The sequence below is a fragment of the Trichosurus vulpecula genome, chromosome 5, assembly GCF_011100635.1.
Source record: "Trichosurus vulpecula isolate mTriVul1 chromosome 5, mTriVul1.pri, whole genome shotgun sequence".
Taxonomy (NCBI): Eukaryota; Metazoa; Chordata; class Mammalia; order Diprotodontia; family Phalangeridae; genus Trichosurus; species Trichosurus vulpecula.
Genome location: NC_050577.1, coordinates 145,450,365 through 145,477,687, shown reverse-complemented (window position 1 = coordinate 145,477,687; position 27,323 = coordinate 145,450,365). Strand labels below are relative to the sequence as shown.

At 36.2% G+C, this 27,323-nt stretch overlaps 1 protein-coding gene across 1 annotated transcript; it reads left to right on the top strand.

Moving 5' to 3' along the window:
- The first annotated feature begins 248 nt into the window (after nt 1-248).
- DLD (dihydrolipoamide dehydrogenase) lies at nt 249-26,992 on the top strand. Its single transcript, XM_036760126.1, has 14 exons — nt 249-400; nt 3,070-3,148; nt 11,002-11,081; nt 11,441-11,509; nt 13,960-14,026; nt 16,251-16,351; nt 17,246-17,389; nt 17,754-17,855; nt 19,995-20,185; nt 20,978-21,148; nt 21,555-21,744; nt 22,454-22,591; nt 25,606-25,695; nt 25,779-26,992. Exons 1-14 carry the CDS (start codon nt 362-364, stop codon nt 25,842-25,844), a joined length of 1,527 nt encoding a protein of 508 aa, XP_036616021.1. The 5' UTR covers nt 249-361; the 3' UTR covers nt 25,845-26,992.
- The last annotated feature ends 331 nt before the right edge of the window (nt 26,993-27,323 follow it).

Genomic DNA, 27,323 nt, shown 5'->3' with positions numbered 1-27,323 from the left:
GGGTTATATCTACTGTGTTAGAAATTAAAACATCTTAGTTTTATTTGAACTCAGCAAGATGAGTCTTCCTTAGACAGGGAGTTAGCTAGACAGGGAAGAGGTTAAGAAGTAAGCTTGGAGGCACCCCTTTAAAACCCCAGCCTAGCCGGTAAGAGAGAGCGGCTCATTTAAGAACCCTTAGCCCCACCCCCCGACCCGAGGACACGCCCACTCTCGGAGGATTTCACGCCAATCCGAGAGCAGGCAGCGGGCCCTGGGATAGGTGGCGGGTGCGCAGGCGCAGCGCCCGGAGTCCTTGGCGCTGGGGAGGAAGCTTTTGGCGGAGGTGAAAGCTCACGGCAGGGGGTCATCCAAGAGAAAAATGCAGAGCTGGAGCCGTGTGTCCTGCGTCCTGGCCAAGGTAAGGGGCAGCACCGCCGCTCGGGATCGGGGTTGTCAGGAAGAGGGTGAGCCCGCGGGGACAGGCCGGCTAGCCAACGGGACCAGGCCCCAAGCCTGAAGGGGCAGCACCGCGGCCTGGGCTGGTCTCTCCCCCGGCGCTGCTTACCCCAGCCTGGGGGCGGGGGAGAAAATCCTATCTTTGGCCTAGTTGTCCTAGGCCCGGCTCCCGGCCTACTCGGGGTCACCCTCACTCTCCCTCCCCCGGCATTGCCCTAAGGTGAGCCCGAGGCGGGAAAGTGAGGTCCCCTTCCTCCGCGGCGCCCGGACCCTAAGCCCTTCCACCTGGGATTCCCCCACCCCGCGCTCCCCTGCCTCTCTCCACCTCCTCTCTCCGGCCCTTTTAAATGTCACCTGTGTCCAGGGAACCCAGGACTCCCGGCTTTGGGGTTGACCAGCCGGGACAGGTGGCCCAGACGGAGCAGCTTTTCTTAGGCTGGAAGAGTGACCGCGCCCCTTTCCAAGTCTTAGGAAAGCCTCTTCACCACCGCTCTCTTAAACCGTCCACGTGATGGGTGGACCACGATGCCCATTTTACAAATGTGGAAACTGAGGCGGCTCAGGGGACTGAAGCGATTTCCCTCCTAGTTTCACAAGCTGGTGAGGATTTTCAGCAGGATAGACACTAAGACCTTGCCGCAGCCCCAGCCCCAGTCTTAGCTTTGTTTTTCTACCTGCTGCCTGTACCTCGGGAACCAGAACAAGCCTCAGTTTGCTCTCCTTGTCCATCATTCTCAAGAGTCACATCCTTAAGCTCTTTGAGGGCAGGGATCATCTTTTGCCTCTTTTTGTATCCTCAGCGCTTACTACTGTGCTTGGCACATAGTATGCATTTAATAATAAATGTTTATCGAATTGAGCTGGTAGAATGACTAAACGCGACCATAGTAATCTTAGGCATCGTGTTAGAGCCGGCATCCCAGATATCTTAGCCCGACAGAAATCCACCGCAGGACAGTCTCCTACCTCTCCTTGAGAGACTTCTATGTCTTTTTGCTCCATCTTCCTGATAAAGAAACTGAGGTTCAGAGAGGTTGTATTTTTTTCTCAGACCCCTGGGAAAGTTCATTACTCCTTTCATTAGTTGTTTCCCTTTGTCGTAAGTAATATTTTGGATAGAGGATTATTGTTAAAATTTTTGTTGAGCTTCTCTCATTTGCTAAATGATAAGGGCTGATGGCGTGATCTTCTTGTGCCTCAGTGTCCACGTTCATAAAATACTCGCTAACACATCTAAAGAGAATGTTTTGAAAGTTACATACAGTTTGTCAATGCTGAATGTCTTCTGAAGAATTACCCTACAGATGTTGTGAGATTATTTCAGATGAATACAACCTTACTTCATTGTTCTCCACATTTCTTATGCTTCCCCCAAACTGTGCTACAACCTTTTCCCCTCTACAATTCTCCCATTTGTGTTTTTTTTTTAAATCTTACACTATTTTCATACTCCTTTTACTTCGCTTTGGCTATGTCCTTATGTTTGAAATCTCCTTCCTCTTTACAGGTTCAATTTATTAACAGTCCTTTAAAGTGAAATTTACTCACTTCCTCCATTAGACCTTTTGGAGCAGGGATTGTTTAATTCCTTGCATCTGCATCCCCAATAGAGTGCCTGACATAATAGACGCTGTTGATTGATAGATAGATCCTCAATCCTTCCTCCTCTGCTGTAGATCTTCCTCCTACTTCACATGTCTCTTTGTTTTGCCACTCTTTAAAGTCCTGTTAAAAGTGACATTGTATTATAGTTGTGTGTCTTAACCTAACCTAGACTGAAAGCTCCATGAAGGTAGGAACCATATTTTATTGAAACTTATGGAACTTTCCCCGGGTGTGTAGTATAGTGCTTTGCACAAAATTTGAACTTAATGTTTGTTCCATAACCCATCAACCAAGAAACATCTTCATAGGGCATTATCAGCAAATATTTGCAGATCGTATGTGAATGACAGACAAATCGAGGGAGAAAAGTAAAAAATACAAAAGGGTTAGGGGCACATTATAGAATTATTCAGGCAAGTGATAAGTTAGAGCTTAAAATATTAAAAATTAGATAAATGCATTATTTTAAATAAAGGGATTTTGACTGCATTATAAGGACATTTAGCATACTTTCTGAAATTTTGCCAGTCAGTAGGCAAGTAAGTGTCTACTTTGTGCCAAGGTGCTGTGTTAGGTACTGGGCATACGAAGGTACTTTCTTACTGTTAAGGAACTTTTTGGGGAAGACAACATGCACAGATAGAAATGTATACAGAATAAGTAAAAAATACTTAAAACTCTCTTCTTTGATATATGAATATATATTATGTATAGTTTGTTTGTATAATAATTTCAGTATTATTTTCAAAGCTTTCCTGCTTGTCTGTGTTTCTTACTGGTCTTCCACCCTTTTCTTTTCTGAACATTTAGAAGAAATACTTCAGTGATCCTTTTTTTTTTTTTTAAAAATTGATAATCCTACTTGTCTTTTACATTACATTGAAAATTACATTACTATGCAATTAAAAATAAATTAGCAACCAGTGATTGTTAAGTTTGTTGTATAAGTAATCTTACAAACTTTGAAGTATATTTGAGATAAATATTTACATACTATGAAACTCACTTTTGCTTTTTCTCTTCAAGAGAGGCCATTTCAGTCGAATGCCTCATGGCCTACAGGGGATTTCTGCAGTTCCTTTGAGGACTTATGCAGATCAACCAAGTAAGTACTTTTTCTGGTAAATTCATTTAATGTCAGATTGATAGTTAACTTATGTTCTAAAAAAAAAAAGAAATAATATAATAAAAAAGCAATCTGTTATAGAGTTGACTATTATGTTCTAAAAAAAAAAAGAAGAAATAATTATTAAAAAAGCAGTCTGTTGTAGAGTTTTATGGTGTTCAGGATTTCGAAATTAAGTTATTAAACACATGATGAACATAAGCAGGTGATACAGAAATGGATATCATAAGATAGAACATAGTTGAATATCCATCAGAATAATTTTGGGGCCTCCTGGGCTTTTAGAGGGCAATAGTTTGATTTTTTTTTTTTTTAGTCCTCATGTATTTTATTTTATTTTATTTTTTATTTTATTTATTTAATATATTTAGTTTTCAGCATTGATTTTCACAAGAGTTTGAATTATAAATTTTCTCCCCATTTCTACCCTCCCACCCACTCCAAGATGGTGTATATTCGGGTTGCGCTGTTCCCCAGTCAGCCCTCCCTTCTGTCACCCCACTCCCCTCCCATTCCCCCTTTCCCTTCTTCCCTTGTAGGGCAAGATAAATTTCTATGCCCCATTGCCTGTGTATCTTATTTTAGTTGCATGCAAAAACCATTTTTTTTGTTTGTTTTTGAACGTCTGTTCTTAAAACTTTAAGTTCCAAATTCTCTCCCTTCTTCCCTCCCCACCCACCCTCCCTAAGAAGGCAAGCAATTCAACATAGGCCACATGCATATCGTTATGTAAAACCCTTCCCCAATACTCATGTTGTGAAAGACTAACTATGTCTTGCTCCTTCCTAATCTGTCCCCCTTTATTCAATTTTCTCCCTTTTCGAAAGTGTTTGTTTTTGATTAGCTCCTCCCCCATCTGCCCTCCCTTCTATTGTCTGCCCTTTTTTATCTTCTTCCCCATTCTTTCTTGTGGGGTAAGATACCCAATTGAGTGTGTATGGTATTCCCTCCTCAGGTCAAATCCGATGAGAGCAAGATTCACTCATTCCCCCTCACCTGCCTTCTCTTCCCTTCCTACAGAACTGCTTTTTCTTGCCACTTTTATGCGAAATAATTTACCCCATTCTATCTCTCCCTTTCTCCCTCTCTCAATATATTCCTCTCTTATCCCTTAATTTGATTTTATTTTTTTTAGATATCATCCCTTCATATTCAACTCACCCTGTGCCCTCTGTCTATATATATATGCATATATATATATACATACACCTACATATATACATACATACATATGCATATATATATATATATATATATATATACATATACACACACACATATATATATGTGTATATATATATATGCATATTCCTTTCAGCTACTCTAATACTGAGGTCTCATGAATCATACACATCGTCTTTCCATGAAGGAATGTAAACAAAACAGTTCAACTTTAGTAAGTCCCTTATGATTTCTCTTTCTTGTTTACTTTTTCATGCTTCTCTTGATTCTTGTGTTTGAAAATCCAATTTTCTATTCAACTCTGGTTTTTTCACTGAGAAAACTTGAAAGTCCTCTATTTCATTGAAAGTTCATATTTTGCCTTGGAGCATGATACTCAGTTTTGCTGGATAGGTGATTCTTGGTTTTGATCCTAGCTCCATTGATCTCCGGAATATCGTATTCCAAGCCCTTCGATCCCTTAATGTAGAAGCTGCTAGATCTTGTATTATCCTGATTGTGTTTCCACAATACTCAAATTGTTTCTTTCTGGCTGCTTGCAGTATTTTCTCCTTGACCTGGGAGCTGTGGAATTTGGTAACAATATTCCTAGGAGTTTTCTTTTCGGGATCTTTTTGAGGAGGTGATCTGTGGATTCTTTCATTTCTATTTTACCCTCTGGCTCTAGAATATTGGGGCAGTTGTCCTTTATAATTTCTTGAAAGATGATATCTAGGCTCTTTTTTTGATCATGGCTTTCAGATAGTCCAATAATGTTTAAATTATCTCTCCTGGATCTGTTCTCCAGGTCAGTGGTTTTTCCAATGAGATATTTCACATTGTCTTCCACTTTTTCATTCCTTTGGTTCTGTTTTATAATATCTTGATTTCTCATCAAGTCACTAGCTTCCACTTGCTCCAGTCTAATTTTTAAGGTAGTATTTTCTTCAGTGGTCTTTTGGACCTCCTTTTCCATTTCGCTAATTCTGCCTTTTAAGGCATTCTTCTCCTCATTGGCTTTTTAGAGCTCTTTTGCCATTTGAGTTAGTCTATTTTTTAAGGTGTTGTTTTCTTCAGTATATTTTTCAGTATTTTTTTGGGTCTCCTTTAGCAAGTCATTGACTTGTTTTTTCATGGTTTTCTCGCATCCTTCTCATTTCTCTTCCCAATTTTTCCTCTACTTCTCTAACTTGCTTTTCCAAATTCTTTTTGAGCTTTTTCATGGCCTGAGATCAGTTCATGTTTTTCTTGGAGGCTTTTGATGTAGGCCCTTTGACTTTGTTGACTTCTTCAGGCTGTATATTTTGGTCTGATTGGTCCTGCCGCCACCCACGCTGGGCTCTGCTCTCCTCCGCCCCCAGCTCCGTGTGTGATAGACCTCATCCAGCGACCATCTATGCTGTCCTGGGCTGGATCCCAGCTTCCCTCTGCTATTTTGTGGGTTCTGCAGTTGTAGAATTGGTTCAGAGACATTTTTTATAGGTTTTTGGAGGGACCTGGTGGGGAGCTTACACCTGTCCTTGCTTTCCAGCCGCCATCTTTGCTCTGCCCCCAGTTTGTTTGATTTTAAGGTGGAATATCATTTTTTCTTCACCAATGTACCTTGAATAATATATGATGGAAATATATGATAATAGTAATAACTAATATTTACCTAAGACATTAAGATCAATAAACCTATATATGTGTGTGTATGTATATGTATATTTATAGACATGTATATGTATTTGTGTGTAAATGTTTACAAATTATATATGAATTGACATATTTAGAAAGAAAAGTTTAGGGAGCATATTATAGAATTATTCAGGTGAGTGATAAAATTAGCTTAAATATGAAAAATGAGATGAATACATTATTTTAAATGGGTTTTGCGTATGTATGTATAGGACTAGATGTGATTTCATAGGGAAATCTAGTTATGTAGACTTCTTCAGCTGTTACAGATCAACAACTGTATCTGTAGCTTTATAACCTTGGATTTCATTTAATTTCAGTGTAATATAAAGAAGTTTTATGAGTTGAACAGTGAAAAATTGAACATTTACGGAATCTTATAGATTAGAATGTTAAGTGTTGGTCATGTAGCTTAGAAATCATCTATGTATGTAACCATTTGTAGGTTATATCAAACTGAATATGCTGGACTTAGTACAAACTGAATGTACTAGCTTACTTTTTCTAAGATATGAATGAAAATACATACCAGTTCTAAATTTATTTAGTTCTTATGTTAAACCTCACTGTTTTGTTTTTCTTGATTTGCCTTTGGAATTGGGAAACTTTCTTGCTCAGACTCCAGTAACACTTAGTGTCCTATTTATTTGGCAAAAAGTCACGTACTGCTTCGTGACATCTATATTGCTGTTTTGCAATGTTATTTACATTTTATACAGTGCTGGCCTGATGATGTGTGTTGTGCAAGGATCTCCTAAGTTTGGAGAGGTTCATCATCTAGTTGGGATCTGTATGGGCCGAGGAAGTAAATAAACTTTTTATGCATTTTCTGTGTCCTCTTAGTCAGCTTGTAAATTTCTTTAAGTCAGGTATCTTTTTTAAAGACCATATATTTCTTTCCTTTTTTGAATTCTTGTTTCCTAGATGTTCAGTAAATAGTTGTTTTTGATTTAGTTGCTAAAACAGCTTCCTTGTCCCCTTCTTTAAATGCCAGAAAATTGTCGTTGAAAGATACCTGTATAATGTCGGCTTTCATCCGGATTTCTGTTACTTTTTGATAAGCCTTTGGTTTCACTGTAATGTTAGTGAACAAACTTTAATGGCACAGTTACTGAGAACAACGTGTTTACTTTCTTACTTTCTTCAGCTCTTATTTGCTTCCTCTCATTGGTAGAGTTTTTGTGACTTTAGCTGCTACATTTGAGGGGATTATTCTCAGTTTTAATCCCCAGGGCTTTCAAATAGTCTCCCACTCCCACCCTCCATCCCCTTTTTTTGTTTGCATATTTTATTTCAGTAGCTTCTGCTGGCGCATTGGCACCTGTTGCCTTTTTTTTTTTAATTTAAACTACATTTAAACAGTTATGTTGTAGGACTTAGTAATCATAGATAATATTATATTAATTTGAATCAAACATTCCAAAATCTCTGAAGTTCATATTGATGAAAAGGATTAGTTTTTATCTCCACTGGGAAAACAAAGTGGATGAAAAACATGTACTAAATAGATTGTGATAAAGAGCTGGCCAGGTTACTTGTTGAAGCAATTGGATTAGTGCATTTGGGTAAATATGAAGTGCTCTCAAACTGCTTAGTGCTGCATTATTTAATATTAATGTTCTTCTGATATAATTAAAATTACATACAACTCAAAGGACAGTGAAAAGACTCCTGGTGAGTGGAATCAGGCTGTCGTGTGTTAGCAAAGAGACATGCATAAAAGACATGTTCATGTACTGAGGATGAGAGAAAATGGCTAGATGGGCAACTCAGGTGATAACACTGGGCCCTCAAGGTTACCAAAAGAACAAGAAAAAGGCCTTTGAAATGTTAGGTAGGTCCTTTATGGAGGACTTATGGTTCATCTTAAGAGTCGCATTTGGTGAGCACTGGTGGCAGGCTCATGAATTTTTTAATGAAAGGATTATCTACTTACACAGATGAAATGATATCCTAAGTTCAAGGCACAAAGTGTGCATTACCTCATTTAAATCTGATATTTGCTACCTGGAACATTATTTTTCCTCATGTTATTGATATTTGGTGTATTTTTTTCCTTTTTCATTCTTAGATCTGGTCTGAGAGATTGAGGCTGGTAATTAGGTGATGAATTCTTCACACATTGCTAAAATAAATGGTTTTCATTCTGTCTTCCTTTTCAACATTGTTAAATTTTAATTGGGAAAATATTAAAAATTATTAGGAAAGGATAGGGGAGTTGAGATCTTACACCTAGCTTTAGATAGGAATAGGCTAGACATGTTTTTCAAGAAGGACTGATATTGGGCAGAGGAATTATGTTCGCTTGTGTCCTTTGTGGTTATCTAAAGAATCTTTTTTTTTTATCTTAAGTTTCTGTCTTTATGCTTCCTGGAATATCAGCGTGGCAATGCATGGCATATCTTTTGTTTCCCCCCCAAAATGGGAACTTTCTTTAAAAAATTTTATAAAGCTCAGAAAATATCCAAAATTACCTAGTAACAGCTCTGACCTGGTATGCCAGTATTGCAGAGTTCAGAGAGCCCTGGATAGGAGTCAGGAGAGGTTATGAGTTCTGTTCCTATCTCTGCTACTACCTAGTTCTGTTTGACCAGGTAAGTCATATTCTTTCCAGGCTTCAATTTCCTTATCTATAAGATGAGAGATTGAATTAGATGCTCTCTAAGGTACCTTCTAGCTAGAGTTTTATGAACCTATGAGTCTGTTGCTACTCAAGTACTTTATGCAGTAGGACATATTTTTTTCTCAATAGTAAGATTGAGAGCTTTCAATTATTAGATTGCAAATGAAACTATATCCATTTTAGTGGAAAGATTGAGGACTGATAGGGAATCAACCTAGATTCTAGTCACATGTCTTTGACTTAGTGACTGTAAGCCTCAGCAAATTAACCTTCTCAAACCTCAATTTTCTCATTTTTAATGTGAGATTGAATACCTAAGTGAATAACCTCACAGATTGTTTTATGGATCACATACATAATTGTAGAAGCTGTGGTTAACCCTGGGAATTCTCTATAAGGATGAGATCATAGGTCTAGGATACCCTAACCCTCCTCTATCCCTCCTTGCGTATATTGTTTATTTCATTTTTCTTGTATTCATGGAAGGGAAGGTGGTTTGGTATGGAAGGAGCATTGAACTTAGAGTCAGAAGACCAGGAGTTTGATTCCTGTACTGACTTTCTTAACATATTAGGGCAGACCTGCACAACTTGGCCTTAGATAGAGGCCAAAATTAAAATAGGCTAAACTTCAGGCTACAGAAAGGTTAGACTAGAGACAGGCTGACAGTGGTTGGCTGCCATGGGTTTTGTGATGCAGGAGAGTGTGCAGTGGCAACCCGTGGGCTGTATGTTGTGTAGGCCTATATTAGGACCTTATTCCTAAGTAGTTTGTTTTATGTACCTAAAAACATGCTGAGAATGGGTCCACAGGCTTCACCATACTGCCAAGGTCTGTGACCTAAAAAGGACTGAGAGACCCTATTTTAGAGACTTATACAGGGTTAAGAGAATGAGATTATCCCCCCCTCAAAAGAATTATAAGGAGACTTGGAAGGTGGAGGACTGAGGCATCTTCAACTTCAGAGGTTCTGTTTTTGTCCATTTTTGGAGAAAGAGAATGGGGATTTTTTGCACTGATACATGCTTCTTGAGCAAGGATTGGTTTTGTTTTGTTTTTTAATATCCCCAATACCTAGTACATAATGCAGTAATTGCCTCATATCTGAGGTGGATATGTGCTAAGACCTCCAATGGCTGCCTGAAACCTCAAATGGTACCTTTATGTTTAACTTTTAACAACGATGTTAAACTTGACTCTATAGTACTGTGTTCCCTTTGTTCCTGCCCCTCATCTTGGTGCTCCATGGCCTACCACCCTCCCCACCAAAAAAAAAATGGCAACTTAAAAAAAATACTAAACCCTTCAAGTGAAAGCAGAAGAACTGACATGCCCTGGAGGGTTTGGCTTGAGACCTGGCTCTGAAAGAGGACGCCTTTGCTTTGCTCTATCCACCTGCCCATGTGTCTAGCCTCTGTGTGTCCCTTTTCTTTCTGTTGATACTTGGGTACTGCATGTCTGTCCCCAGCCCCCACATGTCCTTGAACCATATGCCATCTCCCTCCCTTTATGCCTCCCTCATAACTCCTGGAACTTCCAGTTGACCACTAGTAACTGAAACCTGGAAAAGTAAAACTGCAGATAAGGGAGGCCTCCTGTAGGTACTTAACAAATATCTGTTCATTGATAACCATGAATCTTAAAAATAAAGTTTCTAATTTGTGGCTTTATAGAACTTCATGTAACAAATCCCTCTTAATTTGGAATGCCTGGCACATTTGTGGTTCAGTCCTTTTCAGATGTGTTGAACTCTTCTGTAACCCCTTTGGGTTTTCTTGGCAAAGATACTAGAGTGGTTTGCCATTTCCTTCTTCAGCTCATTTTACAGATGAGGAAACTGAGACAAATAGGTTAAGTGACTTGCTCACAGTCACACAGCTAGGAAGTGTCTGAGGCAAGTAGGTGCTTAATAAATGGTTATTAAATTGAATAGGATCTTCTTGTTATTTGAGTGTTTTGGGCCATTGCAGTTTTTATGCCAGACATGAATTACCAGTTTTCAGAGAATTAGAATATAATATGTGTATATAGTGAATTTAATATTTTTTTAAAGTAGTTTGAGTTTTTGTAGACACTTTAATGGCATTATGAACACCAGCTATTAATAATAATCCTAGATAAACAGAAGGTCCTGCCTCTTTAACATATGGGTTATCTGACCCAGGGTTAGTCATCTTTTCAGTGCCGTATGCAACTCTCAGAAGAATAGAAGTTGCTGAGCAGATGCTAACCTGCATTGTTAGAAGTTCCTTAGCAGGAGCTTCTTATATCCGTAAAAGTACTTTGGTTAAAAAAGAGTTAGGTGAATGTTTATTTATGGTATTGAATAAAGGAATTCTCAATTTTTTATATCCATTTGCTTTTATTGTAGTTGATGCTGATGTAACAGTCATAGGTTCTGGTCCAGGAGGATATGTTGCTGCTATTAAAGCTGCTCAGCTGGGCTTTAAGGTAAGTAAGGCTCAGGTTCATCTCAAGGGCCAATTCAACTTTATTAATAATTGTTAGTGTGATAAATAACCTCTTCATTCTTATGAAGTAAATTGGAGATTTTGAGGCGATGCTTCTGAAAATAAAGCTTATTTTGGGGCAGTAGTCCCGAAACTCTTAAGTAAAATACACTATTTAAAAAAAATTATGTAGTAGGGAAATGATCAAGTAAAGACATTCTCTGTTCTGCCCTCTCTCCAAGTTAATATCCTAAATTTTTCATAGATTTGACATTTTGTTTATGCAGTTATACTTAGTATTTTAATAGTGTGAATTACATATTGCAATTGTAATTATGAATGTTTTTTTTTTCATTGCAGACAGTCTGTGTTGAAAAAAATGAAACACTTGGTGGAACTTGTTTGAATGTTGGCTGTATTCCTTCTAAAGTGAGTGTAAATTTTGTAAAACATAAGTTCCTTAGTCTCTGGAATAATGTACTGAGACAGAAAGATTGGGCTAATTAAAAAAATTTTTTTTGTATGAACTTCACATCAATTCACACAGTTGCTGGGAGGAAATGAAAATAATTGTTTTAAGCCAAAGAGTTTACTATTTTTCTCTTCCCCAAAATATATTGAAATTAAGTTTTAATATGATGATTGTTCTTTTAAAACTCTGCTTTCAGAAGGCACAGCCTAAGCCACAAATTAAGTAAAGCCACCTACTAAACAAACAAGTTGAATCAGAGTGATCAGAAGAGGGGCCAGGGTGTTCTCTTATCTTGGTGTTAAGTGGAGCTTGGATGCCCCTTACTCTTTGAGGTGGTGAGAGATTTTTTTGAAGAAAAGGGAAATTGGTATTGCCTGCAATTTGGGGTAACAGATCTGAACCTTGGGAAGAATGGGCAGTCAGGGCTACCTGAAAAGTAAGTTGTCATAAGTAAGTTGTGAATACATGATAGTAAGTTGTCATCAAGAAGAATGATACATGTAGGTGCCTGTGGCTGAGTTTTAGGCATTGAATTATATTTAAATAGTTCATATTGTTTTTCTTTTAAAATTTGCTTCTATTAGTAACTTTCATGTTGAGAAGTGACACTTTCGAAGTGTCAACTAACACACCTCCCCACTCCCTCCTTGAATCCACTTTTGTATTGTAGTCCACCTGCCATATTCAATAGTCTGCTCTGGAATATTATTCTGTCACTTTGATCCCCACTGCTTAGTCTTCATTGAATTGGATCCTTAGCTTCAAAATCTTGACTAAATTAGTCATTACCAAGAGGTAGAAACTTAAGTCTATTTTGAAGGTATTGTTTTGGCCTTTCTTTTTACCCATAATCATAAATTAAACATGTTAGACTAGAAGGAACCTTAGAATCCATCTAGTCCATTTCATTTTACCAATGAGGAAACTTCAGTTTTCTAGCCTGTTCTAAAATCTTTCAAAGAGTTTCATTGGGATCTGTGCCTGTTTGGAATTGTGATTAGTTGTAAGAAACTTTTTCCAACTACGAAAGCCATTAAGGCCATTTCTTGAAAAAATACAAAAGATCTATGAATTAGTGTAGCACAAAGTGTTAAAACAAAGATTTAGGAAAAAAGCATATTCAATTGTGTTGTTCTTGCTAAAAATGTTAATAGTAATAATAAAACTTCATTAATAAAGCAAAACAGATTTAAAATGTCTTTAATCTTTATCTCATCCTTTAAAATTTGCTTTTGTGTGTTCTTATGTACATGAATATTAGTATTGTAGTACATGCATATAATTTATATACATATTGACTTAAATATTGCTTAAATATTTTTTACTAATTGTGTGAGTGAACAAAATATAGATCATTTGTCCTATGGGAGTAATGCCAAAAATTCATTGAGGCAATTTATAGCTTTTTTCATAAGGATTAGGAGTATTAAGGTATATATGAAAATTAAGGAAGAGGGAGGGGCTTAGTATAACTATTTTACAAACTAAATTTCAGAGGAGGAATTGTTTAAACCATGTGGTACTAGGTAATAACTGAAAAGTTTTAGAGTGGTCAGTCAGTGGAATGGTCTAGATAACAAAGAAGCAAATTAGAGGGAAACACAAGAAACACTATTTGACAAAAATTGCTGGGAAAACCGAAGAGTATGACTTTCTTAAAAAGTAGATTTTTACTAATATAGCATTGAGTTGATTCACATTGTTGTAGTCATGTATACTCTTTTGGCTTTGCTTTTTTTCACTTTTTTATCACTTCATGCAAATCTTCCTGAGTACCTCTGAATTCTTTATAATTCTCATTCCTTAATATGCAGTAATATTGTATTCAAGTGCCACAGTCTCCAGTTGTTGGGTACATACTTTATTTCAAGGTATTTTGTTTTAACCACAAATAATACTGCTCGCTCTCTCTCTCTCTCTCTCTCTCTGACTTATCTTGCCATCAGCCTCCCTAGGATACATTCCTAGTAATGAAATTCCTGAGTCATTACATATGAAAATTTTAATAACCTACCTCATTATAATTCCAGACTTTTCCAGAATGAGTTAATCAACACAGCCCTGTCAGCCCTGTCTTCCCATATCTCCTCCAACAATTAGTTTTTAGTAAGCTCCTTGAAGGCAGGGACAGTGTTTTTATTCGCTTTGTATTCTTCAAAGTATCTCGAATAATGTACTAAATGAGTGTGAATTGACTGAGTAATTGAATCCCACTTCCCTTTCTGAGGCTTCTCCTTTTTTAACACTCTGTCCCTTTCCTATTACCAAGTAATAAGTCTATTCAGACAGCTCTTAATTGATAAGAGTGCTGGACAGTTATGGATAAAGACATCCATAAATGCTTTCTATTCTCGCCTTTGTTTTTAAGTATTATGATTTTTGAGGAATTTTTTCTTTTTCTTTTTAGGCTTTATTGAATAACTCACATTTTTATCATTTGGTTCATAAAGATTTTCCCTCTAGAGGAATTGAATGTAAGTATACAATTCATAGTTAAGCATGCACATGTTTACGAACTTCAAAAAAAAGATGTTTCTATAATAGGGAAAGTAGAGTTAAAGAAAATATGGAAAAATTTTGGCTCAGAAAGAACAGAGGCCTTCAGGCTCCCAGATTGCCACTCTTCTTCCTTTGCCATTGTCTTTCTTGTACTGGCTCTGCAGTGCTAGGCAAATGGTGAGAGACTATCTGCATGATAGGGAGCATTGAATTAGGAGAGGGAAGATAGAGGAATTTAGAAACTTAGTCCAGGGTTCTGCAACCTTTTTTTTTTTGAGGAGAAACTAATTTTCATTCCTAAAATCTTAATTAATCTCTAGAGAATTAGAAGGAATATTAACAAAGTCACCAAGCAGCATGGAGAGGGAGCACTAACACCTGGTAATTCAGACAAGTGTTGGAGAGATGGTATTGTAGGGAGACAGACAGTGTGGCTGCTACTAGACTAGGCTTTGATATCTATCTAGAGACCTCTGGTATAGGCTGTACTGCTTCTCCTGGAGCAACAACCAGAGCAAATTAGGCTTTAGACCAGAAGGTAAAAATATAGACAAGACAAGGAACCTCAAACTATGGCATCAGCTATAAAGAAGAGCAGTGGGTAGTTCTGCTATACGGAGGAATGACATTTTCATGAGGTTTTATCTCTTTGTATTCTTTCTCTCTAGCTAGTATTGTTGACAAGACTGTTACAGAGGAGAAGTATGTCACATAGAGAGAAAAACCAAATAGCCCAGTACTGTCTTGCCTCCACCTGTCTGTTGGTCGCAGTAGTCTTCCAAAAGAAGAGACTGCAATCTAGGCAAACTAGGGTGGTGAGATCTACAAGGATTGAGGCAGATTTCACCTAAGACACAATTAACATGAACATACTGTAGCAGAAAGCATTTAGCTTGGAGTCAGGAGACCTCGGGTTAGGTCCTGACTCCCAAGTATGGATATGATAAATATAATTTAACGTTTATATGGTACTGTAAGGTTTGTAGAGTAAACCACATGAGGCAGATAGTATGAATATTAGCTCCATTTTGTGGGAGAAACAGACTGGCCTGTGATTATATAGCAAGTAGGTATCATAGTAACATAGAGGTTTTAGAGCTGGAAGGTCTTTAGGTCATTGAGTCCAACTCATTTTACAGGTGAGAGAGTTGAGGCCCAGTAGGTTAAGTGATTGGGCAGGTAGGTGGCGTAGAGTGCTAGACCTGGAGTCAGGAAGACCTGAGTTCAGATGTGGCCTACCATCACTAGCTTTGTGGCCCTGGGTAAGTCACTTAACACCCTTTGCCTCAGTCTCCTTGTCTGTAAAATGAACTGGAGAAGGAAATGGCAAACCGCTCTTTTGCCAAGAAAACCCCAAATGGGGTCACGAAGAGTCAGACACAACTGAAATGACTGAACAATAACAACAAAAGTTAAGTGATTTGTAATACAGCTAAAAAATGTCTGAGGCAGGTTGCCGCAGGTCTTTCTGACGTTTAAGTTCAGTGCTTTATCCAGCTCTACCACAGTGCTTTAGCATGTGACCTTGGGCAAGTCACTTAGGATAATAGGAGTTTAGAACTGAAGGACACTAAGAGAGTAGGCCTGTACCTCTCATTTTATAGTTGAAGTAACCGAGAGCTGAGAAGTGAACTAAGTTGCTTAAAGTCACACGGCTTGTAAATGAGAGAGCCCATATTCAAACAAGGGTCTTCAGACTCCAAATGCAGTCTTCATTCCTCGTTATATGCTGTGCAGCCACATTTTCTTCTAGGTTTAAGCAGTTCCGTTTGATGCCTTTTTCATATGTTGGTCCCAAAGTCTCATGTGAATGACTGGTGATTAAAACATAGTCAGTCATACTTAAATAAACCTTTATTATATTTTGGAGCTTTTCAGTTTTACCTTTTTAAAGTGTATTTTACTTCATTGAGCTAAAAATTTTTTTTAAGTTTTCAAATGTTTGTTTTGTTCATTGCCCATCAAGTGAGAAATTAGGAGATTGCCAGAGGGACATAGCTTTCAAGAAGATCTTTAATAGGCTATCTTCTTGATACATAGTGTTCCTTAGATAGTCTTTATATAGTGCGTAGCTGAAAAATATTGTTTTGTAGTCTGACTTACTCTAGAAGTATGATGAGTTTTAGGAAAAAGGAATTAGTATTTTAATATTTGTCTCTAAATATAACTAAAGACTCATACTCATTTAACAAATTACAGTTTCAGAAGTCCGCTTGAATTTACAGAAGATGATGGATCAAAAGAATTCTGCAGTAAAGGCTTTAACTGGAGGAATTGCTCACTTATTTAAGCAAAATAAGGTTTGTTTTATATGCGATTTTTGTTTTTTATTTCATATAAAATAATATTTTTTTCTGACAATAGTTCAGCTTTTCATAAAAATGGCATCAAATAGAATACTATTTTGGAGTTTTAACTCATGCATTCAAAAAATTTTAAATGTTTAGTGTATGTAGTCCACTGTGTTAGGCATTAGGACAGATATTATAAATCATAGTCTCTCTTCTAAAGTCTTTACAGTCTAGTAGGAGTGATAGACCTGAATATGGATAAATAAACATGTTATATCAATATGAGGAGAAAAAAACACTCCAGATGAAGGGAATTAGGGAAGGCATTATAGAAGAGGTGTCATTTGAGTTGGATCTTGAAAGATGACTAGATGTCAAGTCAAGGAGTGTGTTCCAGGCATAGGAGTGAGAAGGCCTAGGATCTGTATTGGAAATAAAGAGTAGTACAGTTTATTTATTTTCCATTTTAGGGAATATTTAATCTAGCTTCAAAGTGATTCCTCTGAAATCTTTTATCAAAGACAGTAAAGCTACTTTAATGAAAAACCACTGTTACAGAATTTCATACTTGAAAAATATATAGTGTCATATAGTAGATAGTGCTGGGCTTGGCATCAGAAAGACCAGCATCCAGATACTGCTGTAGACACTTGCTAGCTATGTGACCCTCAGCAGGCACTTACCTTCTCCAAGCTATTACTTCCTCGTCTGTAAACTGGGGATCATACATCACCTACATCCTATGTTTGTTTTGAGGAAAAATGAGAACCTTGTAAAGTATTTCACAAATCTTAAAGCACTATGTATAATAAATATCAGCTACTATTTTTTTTTTGTACTGGTAAACATGTACATGCATGTTAAGTTTGTTTACTCTTCTCTAAATGTTATCCTTTTTCAAAGGTCACCCGTGTGGATGGATATGGAAAGATAACAGGCAAAAATCAGGTCACAGTAGCAAAATCTGATGGCAGCTCTCAGGTTATCAATTCAAAGAACATTCTCATAGCCACAGGTTCAGAAGTTACTCCCTTCCCTGGAATCACGGTATAATTTCTAACTATTACTAGTCGCTTTTATAGAAATGTCTTCATAAATCGTTCTCTCTGTCTCTTTGATTTTGAACAAATTTGGTCCTCTACAGAAGAATATTAAAATAGTCTTAGCTTTGTCTTTATATTAAACTTATCATTTTATTTCCGAACATGATAGCTGATACAAATTTAAAATGAGCTTTTTCTAACACATTTCAGTGAAATCTGATAGTGTGAGTAGAGGTTTCAGAAGAAAGTTTTAGAAAAAAAGTCATTTTTAGTGATGGTGTTAAGTAATGTCTACAGTTTAAAGAATCCCACTAATAATTTTTCACAGGTTGTTTTTAATTCAATATCTTTTTTGCTTGATTTTATAGATTGATGAAGATACAATTGTATCATCTACAGGGGCTTTAAGCTTAAAAAAAGTTCCAGAAAAGATGGTTGTCATTGGTGCAGGTGTAATAGGTGTGGAATTGGTAAGTGGGATATGTGTGTGTGTGTGCATGCATGCATGTACACACACACATCATATCTATATAGCATTGTAAAGAAGATTCTGGATCTGGTTTAGGGCTTAAATTGAATGACCTTTGTTATTTCTTCCAACTCTTATCATACATTAGTCATATATTTATGTGTATATATGGTTATGTACACAAGATGTTATTGTCAATATCCTACATCATATTTACGCCTAGTCATATCTTTTGATTTCCATTTAGATCACCTCACATTTTGTGTTTTTGTAGATTGTCATGTTTCTGATTGATAGTTATGTAATGTCTCAGGAAGAATATTTGGTCACTGTTAAAGATTTGATCTTTTGTGACTGGGAGGAGTTTGGGATCTTTGAAAAGTACTGTTTAGTTTTTTCTTCTTAAGGGCCTCAGTACACCTGTGCATACTTCAACATAACCACATCCACACCGCCCTCGGGGGCTGCCAGTTGAACTGTATGTGATAACTGGGCATTAATGATTTTTTTCATGCATTTTGTTTTTCACATTCAGATGTGCATAGAGTACTTCTTGATGTCAGTATAAATACTGTAGCTTTCTACGGCTTGATGTGTATAATTACTGCAGCATTATCTATGACTATATATATTTAGAAATAGTTGTGTTATTGAGAAATATAACTTGATTTATGAAGATATATAAATCCATTTCTTTCAGCAGGTGATAGAATATTTTCATGTAAAATATTTCTTAATAATTTAGATATGTATTTGACTAAGCTTAGTGTTCCATTCAGCTCTTTTGAATTTTAATATGATAAGGTCATTTTATCTCCAGTTTCCTGTCACATTTACATCCCTAGGCAGTTCTTTTTCTTGTTGGTGAGAACTACATCTGGCTGAGGGAATAATTGACTCCCTTGTTTCAATTACCTTCTGAGTAATGGAGTTGTTAAAATAGGGTGTGACAAGAATTTTTCTGAGGATTCTGTCTTTAGCGGAATGAGACTTCCAAAAAAAAAATATAAGTTCATTGAAGTCCTCTTTGACTGCTTGATGGCAGGCCAGTTTTATAATATGAGTTTGCAGAAGTGTCATTCATAGTCTTTTAGGAAAATTTTATAAATGTTGAAGTTTTTATATATGTGTGTATATGCATGTATATAATATATCAGTATTAGGAATTTGACTTTAATGATTTGATATATAAATTCATATTAACCATAACTATTAGCAAATGATGGTAAATAAGATTATATTTATCAAGCTTGAAATAAAAAGAAAATACTGGTCATGAAGATAGCAAGATCTGGTGATTTATATAAGCTGGAGTTGAGTGTTTTTGCTGTAAGAGAGGGTAGAAAGAGTCTAATGGCTTGTTTTTATGTATTTTAAGACTACAAAGACCTGAAGGCTCTAACACTAGCCTTTTTTTTAAAGTTGTAATTAAATCTGTATGAAGTTGAGATTTTCATACTACTATTCCATGTAGTAAAATCTTTGATCACCTTCTAAAACTTTTGTAAATATTTCCATAAATTGACACACTTAAGCAATTATTTTTCTTTAGTTGAAAAATAAAGCTTATTTATCTTACAGTTTACTTTTGAATTGTTAGAGGATAATAATGAATTACTTCAAAATATTTGTTCTTATGTTTCTAATTGTTTACATTATTCTATAAAGAATTATATTCCTCTTATTTCTTATGCATAATTTCTTGCACATTTGTTCAAGGTTCTGGGTGAAATTGTTTTGAAATATTATTTCTATCCATTATAACTTTTTTGTTAAAAAAATCTTCCTTTGTAAAAAATGTGAGCATAATTTTTAAAATGTACTCTACTAGTAAGTTAAATTGAGCATAAACAATTAGCCTTGGGAACTGATTTTGAATGGAAGATTTATATTTTCTAGAACAGTCTTCATTGAGGAAATGAATATACTATATTATAGGCCAATTTGTCAGGCATAATTTCACTTCAGTAGTGTACTAGCAACTGAAATGCTCCATAGGATCAAAAAGTAAGATGCTACAATTAAGATTCTTTGGGCTTCTTTATTTTAAACTACAATACATTCTTTTCTAATTTATTTTATCATTGAAATATGTAGCTTTTTTAGTTTGATATTTGTGTTTGTGATTTGTTATTTGCAGGGTTCAGTATGGCAACGACTTGGTGCAGATGTGACAGCAATTGAGTTCTTAGGTCATATTGGTGGTGTGGGAATTGACATGGAGATTTCTAAAAATTTTCAGCGAATCCTTCAAAAACAGGGATTTAAGTTTAAACTAAATACCAAAGTTACTGGGGCTACCAAGAAACCAGATGGAAAAATTGATGTAGCGTAAGTGTGGTATATTTATTTTTACATGTATTATCGTTTTATGAAGATTTTTGTGTATAGATTTTAAAGGCATTTTAGTAAGTGTTGATTTGAACCCCAACTAAAGATTATTTACCTTGGTGTTTTAATACCAAAACAAACTTTTTTTTTTTTAATTTTGATAATGCAATCAAGGCTTTACATTTTTAATAACAAACTAAATGAATCTAGTTATGGAGATAGTTAAGTGAATGAAGTATTTGTAAAATTTCCTTAGTTACTAATACATTTGTAACATAAGTTGAATCCATAGAAAGTAATTCGAAAGTAATTTGGACCATTTATTTTTAGAATGCTTAAAACCTCAAAATCTCTAAATGAGTTAAGGTTAGGAATATGTTACTTAGTGAGAGGGAAAATAGCCAATTTTTTGTGTGTATGCCCAGGAGTTCTTAGTGGTAGATCTGTAATAGATAACTTTGAGCAGGAACTTCATTTTGGATCATCTCACATTAATTGCTATGATATGTGAAGAGAAAAACAGTGTAGCATAATGGATACAATGCTGAATTTGGAATTAGGAAGAAGACCTTGATTCAAATTCTGCTGTTACTCAAACTTTCTGAGCCTCAGTCCTAAACTAGTGAAATCATTCCAATACTACTTAATTTTCTTGTTCTTGGAAAGGTCTGTGTTGCCACAGAACTTAAAAAAAACTAATCTCTGGGCATTAGTAACATTTTAGTTAATGTCTTTACTTTCAAGTATATTTTGGCTCATATTTACCAAGACTTTGTATTGTCTTTTGCTAAGAGTTGAAGCTGCTTCTGGTGGAAAAGCTGAAGTTCTCACTTGTGATGTACTCTTGGTTTGTGTTGGCCGAAGACCCTTCACCAAAAATTTGGGACTGGAAGAACTTGGAATTGAGCTGGATCCCAAAGGTAGAATCCCAGTCAATACCAGATTCCAAACCAAAATTCCAAAGTAAGTCAGATAATTGTAACATTTTCAATAAACTTTTAAAATTCTATTTCAGATATTCCTATTTTGAAAATTATATATATGTATATACATATATATGTACATACATATGTGTGTGTGTATATATGTATACACACACACATATATATATACACACATATATAGATATATATAAATTTTAAATGATTTATGTGGGGGAGTCAACCATGGTGAAGATATGAAACTTTAAAATTCTGGGATGTGGGTTCATTGAATGAATATAATTAGATATTATAGAATTTGGGAATTAGAAACTTAACCTGTAGATTTTTTTAAAAATTAATGTGATTTGCCTTTTAGGTTATTGTTTGGGTATTTAGTGCCCAAGATTTCACCGGGTATTTGTTTTTCTTGTCATTTTGTGATACAGTATCTTTGCTATTGGAGATGTGATTGCTGGCCCCATGTTAGCTCACAAAGCAGAAGATGAAGGTATCATCTGTGTTGAAGGGATGGCCGGAGGTGCTGTACATATCAACTACGATTGTGTGCCTTCAGTGATCTATACGCATCCTGAAGTTGCCTGGGTTGGTAAATCAGAAGAGCAGTTGAAAGAAGAGGTAATGAGAATTTGACTTAGGCTCTCAGGGCCACATGTATAAGCTAAACTAAAGTCACAATACTTGGGTTAGATAGCTGTTGTCTAGAAGTAGCAGCTGTGGTTATCTACCTTGTTTATGGGTGTCAACTTTGAGTAATTTTTAAAAAATTTTTAAAAGTTTGGCCTGTAATCATTTTCTCAGCATTTTAAAAGCTACTACTAGTAGATTTGTAATTTACTTATTTCACATTGTATAAAACACAAGATTATCCAAATGTCATTTATACTTGTGTTTACCTAGTGAGCATCGTAGTGTAGAACATAATACAGAGCCGTAGTGGAAGGAACACTGGCTGGCCCGGTGGTGCAGTGGGGGCAGGGGAAGGGAGGGAGAGGTGCTAGGTGGAAAGGAAGTTCTGGCTCTGGCTCTCTGCTTGCTGTGTGACCATGACTTGGTCACTTTATCTTTCTGGGCCTCAGTTTTTCATTGTTTAAAATGTTAGTTTAGACAGACGTTTAGATCTGGAATTAATTATAAACACAGTCACACTGTCACCCACTTTTTCTACCGATAGTTTGTCCATTTTAATTTAAGGGCTCCTTTTCTTTTAAGTCATTTGAATAAATATTCTGTGTGAGCAATATCTTGAACCAACCAGTAGATGTTCCACCAAATGCAATGAGGTTTTATGCTTATATGTACATTACTCATTATCTGTTTTTCACAGGGCATTGAGTACAAAATTGGAAAGTTTCCTTTTGCTGCCAATAGCAGAGCTAAGACTAATGCTGACACAGATGGTATGGTGAAGATCCTTGGTCAGAAATCAACCGACAGAATACTGGGAGCACATATTCTAGGAGCAGTGAGTATTGTGAAACCAGAGAAATTTCAGCTATGTGCGAAGCATAGCCTCATTGCAGTTTAATTTTTTAAACAATTTAGAAATATTTAAACTGTGTACCATGTACCAGGCATTGCGCTAGGTGTTATAAATAAAATTAAAAACTGAGACATTCCGTACTTTAAAGTTTACATTCTGTTGGGAAGATATATGTTAGCAGATAAGAAATGCAGGATGTATTATTTACCTGCATGTGTGTATATATGTATCATTTTGGGAAGTTGAACTAATAGTAGGGGAAATTGGGAAAGACCTTGAAGAAGTTAATTTGGATTGACTGTTGAAAGGGAGGCAGAGGTTCCAGAGGCAAGAATTTCAGGCACAGGCATAGAGGTGGGAGATGGAATATTATGTACAGGGACCAGGAGGCCAGTTTGATTCAGCCATGGAGTACATGAAAGGGAGTGATGTGAAATTATCCTAAAAACACAGGCTGGATCCAGATTTCCAAAAACAGAAATTTGGACCAGCATTGAAGTTTGAGCAGGGGAATTTCAAAGTTTTGGAGTATAAATCTGGCAGCTGTTTAGAGGTGGGAAAACAGCTTGAAGGTAGGGAGAACAAATAGACTTTCAGTAGTCTAGACAAGAGATATAACTAGGGTCATTGGGGTATGAGTAAGGAGGAGATGAATATGAGAGAGAACTGATATATGGGGCTTTATATATAGATTAGGGAATCATCATTTTTGATTATCAAGCATCTTGACAAAGGTGTACCGGTGATTATGTTGATTACTCATTGAAAGTCTTAATAAATATATCACCTTTTTGCTCAGTTTGTTTTCCTCAGTCAACTTGGTTTCCTAGCAAGGAAGTTTTTCTAAGATCAATTCAATCAGCACTTTGAGATCTGGGCAAATTTTCACTTAAACAGATGAATCATACCCTAAATCACAAAATATTCTCTTTGCTTTACAGTTAATTTCCTATTCACTAAAATTTCCATCAACTTAATTTTTTTGGTTAAGGCTCTAATAGCTTTCTTAAATTGTGTAGTCCTATTGTTTAAATGTATATAACTTGTACATTTTAAGTTCCTTTTTCATTCTGTTCATGAAGTCCATTTGGAAATAATATCATTTGAGAGAGTTCAGGCCAGGAGTGGGCAGATAGTATAAGCAGAGACCCAGAAGAATTGAGGGGAGGGAAGAATACTGCGTCATGATCAGTAAGGGCCCACACAATATAGAGGAAAGAGGCTTGGACATGGATTCAGTAGACTTGGTTTTTCAATCTTGGCTCTGATATGTGATTGTGGACCTATCTTAATCTCTGTGGTTCTTAATTCCCTCATCTATAAAATGGAGATCAGGATACTTGCACTGTGTAAATGTGAGTAGGATTTAATTAGTAATAATAATATTTGCTACCAATTATTACTAATTCAGCCCAAATATTTGAGTACCTACTAAGTATTTGATACTGCTAGGCTCTGTGGATACAGTCAATCATTTATTTGGTGCTTACCGGGTGTCCAGCACTGTCATAAGCAGTGGGAATACAAAAAAAGCAAAAGCATGGGCTCTCCCCAGAGGAGCTCACAGTCTAATGGGGCAACCGTGTAAATGGTAATCTCAGAAGAAATTTACTAGCAGTGGAGGGCTCCTAGGAATGGTCTCTTGAAAATTAAGATTTGAGCTGAGTTTTGAAGGGAAGCCAGAAGGTGGAGGGGAAGAGTGAGAGCATTCTAGGTGTGGGGGACAGTCAGTAAAAAGGGACAGTCGTGTGTGTAAGAACAGTAAGGTCAGTGCTGCTGTACCTGGGGGAAAGTAAATAAGGCTAGAAAGGTCTTTAAAAGCTGGTGGTTATGATTGAACCTGGAGTAATGGGGAACCAGTGGAGGTGATTTTAGAAGGCAGCATGGTCAGACCTGTGCTTTAGGAAGATCACTTTGGCAGCTTAATGGAGGATGGCCTGATATGGAGAGAGGTTTGAGGCAGGGAGGGACTATTGCAGTAGTCTAGGTCTGAAGTGGTGAGGGTGGTGGCAGTGTCAGAAGAGAGAAGAGGATATATGAGATGTTAGGAAGGTAAAAACATTAAGACTTGGCAATACATTGATTTCATGGAAGGGTGAGCATGAGAAAGTTGAGGATGACACCAGGTTGTAAACCTGGATGACTTGGGGAGGATTGTGGTAACCCCAGAAGCAATAGGGAAATTCCTAAGAACAGAGGGTTTGGGGGAAGGATAAGGTATAAGGTATTACAGGGACCATAGAAACATTCCCTGTCCTATTTACTTTCTTTAGCATTTACCTATCTGAGCAAACTAAAATCCAAGATTTTGAAGTTATTCCTTTGAATCAGCTTTTATGTATTAAGTAAAAATCAGAGAAAATGTATAGAATTTTAGATGGAAAAACTGTTCTGTGGCTTTGAAAAACTAAACCAAAATTGTTGTAAATTGCTAGTGAAAGTGAGCAGAGGTTGGGGTAAGTTTGTAAAACGGTGGGCCTTGCAATTTCCATTGTTTTTCCACTCCCCTTTTCTTTTTCCCTCCTTGGATAAACTAAATGCTAGAATGTATTTCATAGGGTCATAGCTTTAAATCTGGAAACCTAAGAGGTCCTCTGGTTCAACCTGTTCATTTTACAGATATGGAAACAAGCTCAAAGATGTGCCCAGAGTCATGCAGGTAGAATTCAAATTTCAGCACTCCTGGTGAACATATTAAGCACCCACTAGATGCTGTGATCACTTTTAGGGGATATAGGCTTGTTTAAAATATTGTCTCTGCCCTTCCCTCAAGATGCTTAAAATCTAGCTAGAGGATGGATTGGTACCAAGGCTTGGAAAACTGATACTTCTCTGTGAGCTCAGAGGGTATTGGTAAAAAGATCAAATAAAATAAGTTACCAGTGGGTTTAACCAGTGGGAAACAAGTAAAATATGCTAATGTGCACATCCATGTATGCATATGTGTGTATTATTGCCACACATATAGAATTACAGCATGACTTATTACTTTAAAGGGTGCTGGAGAAATGGTAAATGAAGCTGCCCTTGCCTTGGAGTACGGAGCATCCTGTGAAGATGTTGCAAGAGTTTGCCATGCCCATCCGGTAACTATTTTCAATGTAGAATTTATTTCTAGAACTTTTTTTCTGCCACCAGGTTCTTACTTTGATATTTTTTTTCCTTACAGACTGTATCAGAAGCTTTCAGGGAAGCAAACCTAGCTGCATCTTTTGGCAAAGCAATCAACTTTTAAAATGAAATGAAATATACTTTTCTTCTGAAATATCTGAGATTTTTGTTGAGGGCTTCTAATGTGGAAGGCTCACAGCTCTGAGACTCTTAAGACTGAATTAAGTAATGTTTTTGTTCAGACAGCAAGTATTTAATAAACAGGTTTGGATGAAGTTGAATGATCCAGCAGCTATATATTAAATTTAATAATCATTCATTTTCTGTGCATTGAGTACTGCAGAAGTAAAACTTTAAAGGATAGCCAATAGCTACCAATAGCTACCAATTTGGTAAGAATATATAAGCTTTCTGTAGCATTACAAGAACTGCTTAACTGTTGTACTTTACTAGTTTTCACCCCAAAACACTTATTTCTTTCCCTGATTCAGTCACATTGAATGTACTTGCATTGGTGTAGCTGGACTACAGTATGTGAAGTGAGTTACATTTAAAGATAGATTGGTTTAGTAGTTTATACTTGGTTTTCATATTGGAAACAAGTTATTAAAATGAATAAAAAGATCAAATATGTATAATAGAACAGTGTAAATATAGCAAATAAATGTTAATCACTTAATTTTTATTTAACCATTGCGTATTTACAATCCAGAGATAGTAATGTTTAGGGGAAAAATGGAATTTCCAAGGTCACGTCATTGTAAATGAGTGAGAAGTATTAAGTACATTCAGGTGACACTGGTACAATCTAATATGCTTTGGGGACTTAGGAGTAGTTAACTAATTGAAGACATGAGTTTTAAGTGTTCATTTGCTATTCACTAAAATGGATTATAACTATCTCTGGAATGTAATTTTTATAAGGTCTAAGACTTTCCAGTTCAGTCTTGAAAAAGAATTTTCAAATCAAAATGTTTAATGCTTAGGGTCATATCTTCAGTATTTTCTATGTTTTAGAAAAATGGCAACCATTCAAATGGCTATTTTAGATACATGGATATATGTTCTGTGAACAGATCTGAAAGTAGATAATGCATTGGGGAAAACCACAACATTAGCAAAACTCTGAACTTGCCTATTCTCTTTTCTTATTTAGTTGTTTCATTCTCCAGTGTATCAGGAAATAGGTAAAGTGTTTTTCTAAAACTGTGTGAATTGTTTCTAAAAAAATGCTATAAAATTATATTTGTTAATGAAAACAGAATGACCATTTTCCTCTTGTAATGGTTACTCTTAAAATTATGCAGTTATATATCGAGTACTAAAGGAGAAATAGATTGGTACTTATGTAACTATAAATTACTATAGGATGGTTCAGAAGGCATTTATTAACTTTGGGGGTGTATTCAGTCAAGAAACCTCGTAACTCCTAAAAGGAAAAAATTTGTAGTTGTGGTTCAGAAATTCTTAATAAATGCAGTCAGAATGAATATAAATACATATTTTTGAAGAAATATAAAAACTAGTTAAGATAGGAGATTACTTGCATATACTATCACTCAAACATAAGTACTCAGGGTGGGTCTAACTCTTAAATGTTAAT

Bases quoted from the DNA above. Each gene is read 5' to 3' on its own strand.
- DLD (XM_036760126.1), top strand. From the start codon at position 362: ATGCAGAGCTGGAGCCGTGTGTCCTGCGTCCTGGCCAAG. The intron at 401-3,069 runs GTAAGGGGCAGC...TTTCTCTTCAAG, and splicing joins TGTCCTGCGTCCTGGCCAAG to AGAGGCCATTTCAGTCGAAT. The intron at 21,149-21,554 runs GTAAGTCAGATA...TTTGTGATACAG, and splicing joins TTCCAAACCAAAATTCCAAA to TATCTTTGCTATTGGAGATG.